The following is a 10816-nucleotide window of genomic DNA, read 5'->3' as shown; positions in this document are numbered from 1 at the left end:
GCAGTCAACCTTAGACGTGTAGTTACTCAACCTTTATTATTTAAAAAAATTCATAAAAAAAAGGAAGGTGAACGAACGTCTTACAAAACCCCCCCACATAAATAGGACATTCCGTCCAGCTCTGGCTATTGGCAGTTCTAGTATTTGACAACATCAGACGCGATTTCCTGGCATTAGAGAAACCCATTTAAAAATCGGTCATCACAAAGAAATACTAGAAATCCCAGTTAGCACTTGCTAGGCAGCACGGAGCACTTGTACACAACTTTTCAGACACACACCCGCGCACACACGCAGCCGGGAACAGATCCCGTAGGAAGAGAGCCTCCTTAAAAAATAGTAAACGCTTAAAAAAAAAAAAAAAAAAAAAAAAAAAAAGGAAAGAAAGAGAGTTATTTACAAAACGCACATGGAAATACAGTATTGACAGAGCGTGGCTGGCAAATCAACATGATTTGAATAGAGAAAGGACTATGGCACGTCTTGCTCGAAAGCTCGCACAGCAGCCTCCTTCGAGTGTCCCCGCGGGAAGACAGCTCCTGCCATCTGCGACGCAGTGCCTTCTCCCTCCCCACCTCTCCTCCCGCCCTCCCTCGCCTCTCCACCCCTGCGCTTCTTGCCAGGTCCTTTTTACACTTGGATGACCACCGTGCTGGGGCTCTGAAGCCGGGTTTTGTACTGGTCTAGCCAGCTCCTCAGCTCCGAGATCTTGTAGCCCTCTGGTCCTCTGCCTCCCTGGTACATCACCTTCTCCTCCTGGATGATGTAGAGCCTCTCGAAGTAGGCACCGTAGGCGGCGCTGGAAGCATTGTCCATGGTGTCCACGGCCAGGGGGCAATCGGGCGCCCCTTCCCTCATCAGCTGAGCTGCCCGCAACCTGTCCTGGAGGCACTGGTGCTTGGGGATGTTGTAGGCTGCATCCGAGCTGACCCAGCCGTCGGAGGGGTGTGCTTCTTCAATGTACACCAGCAGGAAGTCGGCAATGTCCACGAAGTGCGCGGCCAGGCGCTGGAAGGACCTCAGGCGGGCCATGAACGGGGGTCAGGTGCAGCTGCCGAAGTTGAGGATGAGGGGCCTCTTGCCGCGGGCGAAGTCCAGGATGCGGAGCCTCTTCTGCCCGTCCAGCTGGATCACCTCGGGGTTAGGGGCCAAGGAACCCACGTGCGCCGACTTGAAGAAGTCCAGCTTCTGCCCGTGCCACACGGCTTTCAGCGACTCCAGCGTGAACATGCGGTTGGAGTCGGACACGCAGACCGGGGGGTCGTCGGGGGGCGGCTCCTCGCTGGCGCTGGCCGCCTCCTCCGCCGTGGGCATCGTCAGCATCTTCTTCCTAATGCACAGAAAATCCAGGAGCCAGAGCATCACGGCGGTGAGCAGGAAGCGGGGAAATAGGAGGATGCAGGCGGCCGCCTGGGTGAGCAGCTGCAAGGTGTGAACGCCGACGGAGTGGAGCATCGCAGCGGCTTGTGCTGCAGGGCGCTGGCTGCCGGGGGGCCCCCACGCACCCTGCGTGCCGGGGTCTGTGCAGCACAGCTGAGATCCCGCTTCTCTTTAAGCCCATTTTATAGTCAGGGATTTAAATGAAAAGTGACTCCACCTCCGTCCAGAACCCGCCCCTCTGGAACTTGAGCCTGGGGATTACCTACCCCTCCACTCTAATGACCTAAAAATACACAGACAAAAGGGGAGAGAGCCCCGGCGGGAGCCGCAAGGGACGTGCAACGGAGCAGGGTGCAGCCGCTCTCAGGCGGAGCGGAGAGTCCGGCACAGGGCACCGCCGGGGTCCCCGGCCTCCGGCAGCGGCGGGCGCTCACCACCAGCCCCGCCAGGGACAATGCAACAGGCACAGCCCGCCCCCGGCCCGGCTCCCCACGGGCTGTGCGGGCGCTGCCGGGCGGGCGCGGGGGCCGGGGCCGTCCCGGCAGCGCCTGCAGGTGACAGGGACAGCCGCCATCGCCGCGTCCCTCGCCGCGCCTTCCCCCGCTCCCCGCCCCGGCAGCCCGGTCGCCCCCTGAGCGCAGCCTCCGCCCCACCGCACGCCCCGGCGCCGCGGGAGCACCAGGGGCTCGAACCCGCGGCCACATCCTCCGGCGGCGGGACGGGCGGCGAGCGCTGCCCCAGCCCCCCGTGTCCCCCGGGCCCGCGCTGGGCGGGCCGGGCCCGGCGGCGGCGGCGGCCCCGGCGCGGGGGGCACCAGGTGGGCGCGGGCCGGTGGGCGCTGCCCCGGGCGGAGGAGGGGCGCGGGCGGCCGCCAGAGGGAGCTGTTGGCCGAGAAGCCGCGGCGGCGGCGGGAGCGCGGGGCCCCTCAGCCCCGGCCGGGGCGTCCGCGCCCGGCCCCGGCCCCGCCACCTGCCCCGGCCCCGCCACCTGCCCCGGCCCCGCCACCTGCCCGGGCCCCGCCACCTGCCCCGGCCCCGCCACCTGCCCCGGCCCCGCCACCTGCCCGGGCCCCGCCACCTGCCCCGGCCCCGCCACCTGCCCGGGCCCCGCCACCTGCCCCGGCCCCGCCACCTGCCCGGGCCCCGCCACCTGCCCGGGCCCCGCCACCTGCCCGGGCCCCGCCACCTGCCCCGGCCCCGCCACCTGCCCCGGCCCCGCCACCTGCCCCGGCCCCGCCACCTGCCCCTCACGGCACTCGCGAGTGCGGGGCGGCATCGCGGCCGCTGCGGGGCCGCTGCTGCGGGAAGCGCAACAATGGGTGGGCAGAGGGGACGGCGGAGGCGACAGGAGGAGAGCGCCGCGCCTGCGATGTCCCGCTGCGCACAGAGGTGCTGCTGCATCCCCCAGAGCAGCGAGTCGGGGCAGACACTCCCTTACGGCGTCCCAGGAGGAGCCAGCAGTACTTTCTGCACCTGCCAAGTGACATACAAACACAAGCTTCTCACGGGACGAGGTCTGGCAAAATCCTTAAACTGAGGGCTGAAGTGTCACCTCACGGGCATGGCCAGTAGACCTGTGTGCTGCCCACAGAGTGGACAGCGAGTCGTTTTGGGTTGGGTGGGTTTTCTATCAGTAGCAGAGCGCTCACTATGCAGTTCTGAACACTGACTAGCCACCTTCAGTCTTCACCCATCAGGAGGAATGTATGGCCTGCAAATTCCTTCCTGCTGAACTAGATGGAGACCTGTCCCAGAAGAACAGAGTTTAAATGTAATTTGGTGTCTCTGCTCAGAACTTTGCCATTCCATTGTTGCAGGGTTCCCAGCTTGCAGCATGCAGTTCATTTCCCCACCAGCTTCCTCAGAAAGGGACATTACTTGTCCAAAACGCTGAACACTGCCCTCTGCTATGCAAATGTGGCTCATGCAACCCTGAGCTACCGCTGCAGCTGCCACTCACCTAGGTGCCTGTCACACTGACTTTGGGATGTGCAATGCAATGTGCCTCTGGGTCCTGAGTGCCCTGTTTCTGCCTGTGGCCAATGCCAGGTCCCTGGCTGCAGATTCCCAAAGGCCCCAAGGACCTGCAAGTCTCCCAGGCGCAGTTTGTACTCCAAAAGTGACTGTGCATGTCTGTACCTCCTCTCTATCATCCGCAAAATGGAAAAATGAATGCTGAGCCTCCTCATGGGAGGCTAGGCAGCTTGCTTCATTTTTATGTATCTTATTACAAGAACCCTAAATAAAAGGCAAAATTAAAATCCCATTTTATTTTTTTCTTTATCTGCTTCTGAATAGGCTTGTTTAGAGCAATCTAATCAGATGGGTGATTTGTAGTGCCCTGGTGCATCATCTTTAGTTGGAGTCAGCAGCAAGGTAATTCAGCATTTTAACATCTGAAAGGAAATGTATGCTCCAGCCCTCATAAAGCCACGTTCATCCACTAGCCTGATTAATAACTTCTTTGGCATTCCACGGTGCTCAGTCCAGGGAAAATTACTGAGTAGATATTTACTATATTGTCAAACTTATTTTGAACTATTCATGTGGGCCTCTCACCACCTCTCTGTGCAGTTATGCAATCTTGAAAACCACAAATTAAAGCCTCTAAAGAGACGCAATAACAAATTGTGGTAGCTCTGAAGAAACCCCCAGGAAAAAAATTGATCTCTCAAAGTGACCTCTTCAAACTATGCTGACAGACAAAAGCCTGAGTAAACAGATGGGTTTGCAACCCTGAATATCAACAAACTTTGCTCTACTAGATCAGTGAGAGATATTCCGAGGTAAAAATGCTATTTGGTCTTATATACTCTATTTGCAGCTGGATAGGGACTTTGGAAATGACTATTTCTCCATTCCCTGTAAACAGCTTTGCTTTGTTTTTATAGCTTGAAGGAAACCTTTGAATTGGGGTTTCCTATCCAGCCGTGCATAGAGCAGAGAACTGAAACATTTTGCTTCACTAGCCCACTGCTACACTCTCCTGCCACAGGAAAATTCAAGCAAGTCCCGAGGTCACTGTTTCATGGTGGAACAAACAGTGGCTCTGCATGGCCCTACCATGGCCCTGCCTCTGCGTGGCCCTAGCCCTGCTCTGACGGGCTCAGCCGAGGTGCAGCGCTCGTGGGAAAGGGTGGAATTCCTTCTGCAGCCCTTTGGTTCTGTTTGAAGTGACGTCTTGGTGCTGTTCTCACGTCTGTGTTAAGCTGGATGGTTTTCAAAATCCTGTGTTTTAACACCATGAAAGCTCCTCTCTACTTCCCAAAGGCTGTACCTCCCAGTTGGAACTATTTTTAGGTGTGTGAAGGTAGTCAGTCTTTCTAGGAATCCATATCACTGATATTAATAGTGTGGGAACTTATATCTTCCTGTATACTGAGGATTTCATAGAATATATCCTAAAATATGGGTTTTACAGTGGCACATCTGGTTATGGGTGGTTTTTACTCTTCTGCATGTGGTCTGTGGTTCAGCAGTCACTAACTTAAAAATACATAAGTTTGTATGTGTGTGTCCTCGCACAAGTGCACATACATGGTTCACATTATTTCCTTTTTTCTGAGAACTTTATAGCTGTAGTTTTTCTTCATTTGATAAATGTAATTTATAACTCTTTTAAAGTTCTTTTCATAAACAGGAGCTACAAAATAAATTCAGCAACTTATAAAAGCAAAACCTCAAAAAGCTGAAATTAAAACCATCAGGTCTGCTTTGATGTAGAGGATGTGTTGAAATGGTATATTTACATGTTTATTTTCTATTTTATAATTTCCTGCACAAAGGCACGCAATACTTTCTGACAGGAACTGAAATGTATTTTGGAAGAGTTCCACCTCTCATGTCATCTAAGCTCCATGTAGTTAATGTGGTAGAACTCTATGTGAAGGAAATGAAAAAGACTTTCCCGAAATAAGAGCTGGGCAATTTCTACTCATCTAAGTGGCCACCCGGTGACTGAAGAGAGGTGCAGTGGTGCAGTGGTAAATTACTCACCTGTTTGGTATCTGTAAGAAGTGGGTAAATGTTATATTGCTGAAATTGGTGGTGGATAAACTCCATTTGCAGTTGTTTGCTTGTAGCAACACCTCTGGAAAAGTTACCATATGCTGGAGACTGTGCATGGGTCTGGCTTTCTCTGGAGCTGCCTCTTGCTTAATCTTTCACCACTTTTAGATGACACCTGTTCTTATTTTCCTCCCTTCTGTCTTTTTTTTTTTAATAAAATATATATGACTCAGAAAAAAAACATACAAATCCAAGCACCAAGGCAATGACTGAAGTAGGTTTGAGTATGGAAAGAAAAAAAGTGCTGTGCTGCAGATTGTCTATAAAAACAGTAGCAGAGCCATGGCCTTTGAATCTCCTACCCACCCTGTCATTCTTACCTTCGAATACATGACAAGCATGTCACATATGACAAAGAGGTTCCGTGCACTGAACCTTTCAAATTTTTTCCCTCACTTTTTGCTGACTCTGGATTGAACTGGGAAAGAGTTGTTTAATTTGGGAGAACTGATTCCACAGTCTCTGTCAGTCTGAATCATTCTTGTCCTGTGACAAGCATGCCACAGGTCTGTTAGTGCAATGTTCACCCTGAGTAAGTGGAAACCAACATTTTCTTGAGCCTGTGAGCCATCTACCAAGGCTTTGACATGTGACCAAATGTACAGTTCCCCTGATGTGTCTGCACCTGCCTCTCCATGGCTGTTCCCTAGTGCCACTGTTGTGCCAGCAGCCTGTCAGGCGAGGGTAGAAAATAGATAACCAAAAGGTTCTGGATTAAAGAACTCTGGTTTTAAACCCAGATGGTTTTGGTGAGTGGATTTACTTTAGAATCCCTAAAATAGTGTCTAATAGCAAAATTTTCAGGGCAACCTGAATGACAGAAGGCGCAACTTTCCATCAATCCTTTCTCACTTCTGCTTGCACTGTGTCTTTTGCGGTCCTAAAGGGATCTGCAGTGACATGCTTTGGGGACCAAGGAGGCAGAAGAGCTTGGCTTTAGGGAAAAAAAAGTTATTTCCTGACAAGTTTGTTCCCTAAACTTGCTAATGATGAAAGAAAATGATCATCTGTGGTGCAGGGAAAGCACAAGAGAAATGGTCACAGCTTGTGGCCATGGCAGGGTTAATAGGACCATCCCATCAGACTAACTTAGCAATATTATCCATCCACTCCTGGGTGGAATTGCACAGGGAGAATGTGTTAAGAGCAGAAACAAGTTTCACTGCAGATGTGGATAGTCTGTGGATAGTGGAAGAGCACAGATGTACAAGAGGTGCCAGTGGCTGTCACAAGGTCCTGCTGAGCAATGTAGCTGGATAGGGTGCACAGATGGCTTCTGGGGGGAGCCAGCAATATCACCTTCAACAGCAGCTGCTAACACACCTCCATCAGTGGGAAATCAGATTATCCAGAACCCCCTGTGCCAAGCACATCCCTGCAACCCATCAAGCAAACTGTTCAAAAGCTTCTGTGGCTCAAGAGCTCAGGCTGGACCCCCTGGTAGTACAGTACAATTACAGTGGTCTGAATGGTTTGCTCTGCAGCAAAGACAACAGTCTAGTCCAGAAGTGGAACCCTGCAGAGTTATACTTAAGCAGAGACTTTATACACAGTGAATACAGATTAAGTCTTTGTCAGAAAAGAGAAAATACTTCTAGTATTGTCTTTGTTTCAGGTGTGCTGTAGATGAGAAAAAGGAGACGCAATTTCCTTGAATCTAAATCTCTTCTCAGAAGATTATAACAAAATTCACTGTGTGCAGTGTTTTGCAACAGAATATGTTTCAGTGCATGACATAAAAATTCAATATACTAGCACTGTTTAGAGATGGGGACAGCAGACTGATAACTCAGATTAGTTTTTCATCTTTTAGAAGGCAGCCTAACAGGAGTATTTTCTCAAAATGTTACTGGGATAGTTTGGAGGTGAAAGACTGGGTCCAGGCTCTGTCAGGGTAAAGGGAGCACCTTTGAGATCCTTTGCAAGGGGGCCTCTCACTGCTGTCTGGCAGTCTTTGTCACAGGCTGGTCCTCAGAGCCCCAAGGTTTGTGTGATGAAAGCTGTGAGTGATCAGCTGCAGAACTCCCAGTGCTTTCCTTGTGATTGTGATTTTGCCCAAGCCACGTGGTATGATAACAGACAAAAGGGAGTCTGAAAAATCAGAGTCCAATATTCATCATTTCACTTTCCTTAGCAAGTGCAGTAGAATATAAAGATTTTCAATAGAATATAGTTTAATAATTCTCAGGTTTTAAGGTGATTGCATGTGCCCTGCCTGAAATGATACACAGGTTTAAATTTTCAGTCTTTAACAGACTCAGAGGGGAAGGCAAGAAAAAGTAGCATTTAAAAAAACATTTATTCAAGGAAAATCTTTAGGGATCCTGTATGGGATAATCTTCTTCAGGGTGACCCTCATTTTCTACAATATAATGGTTTTACCCAGCAGTGGTTTAATGGTTTTGAATAAGCTGTAGAGCAGAGGAACAAACATTTTAGTAAGAATGGAGGAGTTTACTCAGAAAGGCAGGAGCATCAGCCTTCTTTGAATATAGAATGGAGATGATTATTCTGCTGACCTTTTATCCCCACCATCATTAAAATGTATATTATCAACATAATGGGGTCTGGTTTTTTGTAAATGGTTGGTGTTAGCATGACTGACTTGTTTGAAGCAACTGACATTTGAGCAGGAGGCTGGAAGGCACCAGTGCTGTGCACTGAGGCTCTCATCAAACAACTTTCTTGCTTCAAGCCTTTTATTTGAACATAAATGTTTGTGAAGTTTTCCAGTGATTTTTTTCCTGGCATTCACCCCACGACTTATTATTTTTAGCCGTGTAAAATGGCATTATGCAATTGCTGAATTTGTTTCTTTCAGCCCATGATGATTTATAGGACTTAATTTCCAGGATACTCCCTTGAAGTTACCTTCTCTTTGTGACCTCAGGATTTCTCTTCCCAGAGCTTTGGTACTTATTTTTACCATTTCTGTGGTCGAGGTTTGGCAATGTTGTTTTGGATTAATGACAAACATACATAAGGACATATATAAGAACTGGAAGGAATACATGTCATAATCTCCTAATTTAATGTGTGGATTGTTTATCAATAGTAGAAAGAAGTTTCTGGAGAGGTTTAACACATCCTAATAATAGGCCTCTGCAGCCAGATAGAAAGATTTTGAAGTATCTGAACTACATGTAATTCTTCACTTGTTCCAAAATAGATGAAATTTGCTTATTTTAAATTGCAATGCAGTATTTCTTACTCAGACTTTTCCCAGAAAGAACTGGAAGTCAGTTAGTTTGGACAAGTATACATTGTTTATATGGAATATTTTAATTGACATAAAACTGTGCAAACCTTCTAGCTCCTCTGCTCTTGGATGAAGGAAAGATCTTTGGCATAACGATCCTGAATTTCTGTTCTATTTTTTACTTTTATGCAGGAAATTGCAAATAATTTAACGCACAAATGAAATTACTCAGCATTTTACTCAGTTGTTGAATTTTCCTCGTAAGCAGCATATTTTGCTTTCATCATATACCCACTAATTTTTTAACTTATTTTTTGATTTCTCTCTATATTCTCATCTAACTTCATGGTTTGTTTACTCAGGCTTAATTTCTTCCCTACACAGCCTACTGTGAATAAAGTGTTCCTTTGAAAATGATTAACTTTGCACTTTGTTTACAGTGTAGTCTTGCAATGTTAAATCTGATACTCATTAGCAGGAAAACAGAAATAAAAGGAGAAACATTAGTTATCACTGCCAATCATTTTGAATTCACTGGAATCAGGATCTGACCTGAAATGTTTAGGTTAGCTCAACAGCTTAAGTTGATTTGAAGGGTCTTAATGTTTATGCTTAACAGTGTGTCCTCCTATGACTTTTTATTTTTAACTGCTCAACAGTTCTCACTTTCTGTGAATTTTAAAGTTATTCTTAGACTAAGCAGTATAGTCTCTTCACAGGGAAAAACTGTGACAAGCTGATATATGTGATACAGCTCATCATTTCTGAGGTCACATCACATCTACCTGAAGATCCAGCAGGAAAAAACAACTAAATACTAAATGGTTACTTTTAAACTTAGATATGAAACTTCGGGTTCCAATTCACTATCTTTAATGTGTGAATTATTCTGCATACCTGGAATGGTCCACCCTTCCCTGTGGACCATTAATTTAATGGCCACAGTAGCAGTCTCTTGCTACTCTGTCTTACTTGAAACCAAGTTTATATTTCTTGAAACAAACAAAAAAATGTGGCCTTTTTAGAAATGTATTAATAACTCCTTTTTAAAAATGGGAATCATATACTTACATATGCAAATAAAATTGATTAAAGGGATCTAAGTCCATTTGTATAAATGGGAATGATCTTTGAAGAGCACATTTATTTCAAACTAACCCTGGATTTGTTAGGTAGTGAGGGAATAGTTTGTAAGAACAATTATGTGGTATTTGGAAGACCTGACATTTTCTCTCTTAACTAATTTTAATTGGCATTGTGATCCCACTGGGCCAAAAAACCCCAAACAAGGAAGACAGCAGCAAAATATAAATGAGGAGTAAAGTATCTTAGCTGATGAAATAATGGACAAAAGCCTTTGAAGCCTTTTTACAAGTATCTTCTTCAAAGTGGGGTGATCCTTGAGCAGTTGTGGCCCATGTCTATTCCTTGGCCTCTTCTACAGTTGTTGACATTGCACTGCCAATGAAGCAGCTGTCACTTTTTACCAGCATAATGCCTGCCAGCAGCTGGCTCAGAAGTGCTGCTTTTAATTAAATTTCTGATTTCAATTGGATTTTGGTTTGCAGTTCACAGCTAACAGAGATTATCAGGATGGGGTCTTATGGGGCATCTGTGGGTATTTCAGACACCTCTGTGTCACAGAGATGTGTTCAGAAAAAATAAACATCTCCTTAAAAGTTGTTAGTTTTTTGCCATTACTTGTGAGAGCTCTTCCAGGATCTTGCTGCTATAATGGATAGAATTATTCATATTTTCAGCTTAACTCTATCTATGGCATATTTACACTGCTTGTTGGCGTGCCAACATTGTCTCTTTGCTGAGGCAGTTATCCTGTCTCCCATTTCTCTGTGAATTAAAGAATTGTAGAATCATTAGATTGGAAAAGATCTTTAAAATAACTGAGGGCAGTCCTACACCCTGGGGCACCACTCCACTGGGACTAACAAGCCAAACTCTTGCAGGGTGGGTTGGCACTGATGGGGACAGGCAAACCCAAGCTCTCTGCTAACAATCTCAGTGAGCTGAGATATGAGTTGAGCCTCTCCTACTGCCTGTAGAGCTATGGCAGTGGAATGCTAAGCCTGAACCTGTGAGTTCTGCTGGAGACTTCATTAGCACTGATTTAGTTCAGGCCATGTGGATTTTGGGACAGTATGAGTCCAGCTGA

General features: G+C 47.5%; 1 protein-coding gene across 1 annotated transcript; it reads right to left on the bottom strand.

Moving 5' to 3' along the window:
• Nucleotides 1–17: 17 nt before the first annotated feature.
• On the bottom strand, nt 18–1851 carry LOC146767407 (thyroxine 5-deiodinase-like). Its single transcript, XM_085580754.1, has one exon. The coding sequence runs from the start codon at nt 1453–1455 to the stop codon at nt 631–633; it is 825 nt and encodes a 274-aa protein (XP_085436880.1). The 5' UTR covers nt 1456–1851; the 3' UTR covers nt 18–630.
• Between the last annotated feature and the right edge of the window lie 8965 nt (nt 1852–10816).

Source organism: Lonchura striata, chromosome 5 (assembly GCF_050655825.1).
Source record: "Lonchura striata isolate lonStrDom1 chromosome 5, ASM5065582v1, whole genome shotgun sequence".
NCBI classification, from domain to species: domain Eukaryota; kingdom Metazoa; phylum Chordata; class Aves; order Passeriformes; family Estrildidae; genus Lonchura; species Lonchura striata.
Note: the sequence above shows the minus strand (reverse complement) of the source record. Positions and strands in the feature narration are given on the sequence as shown.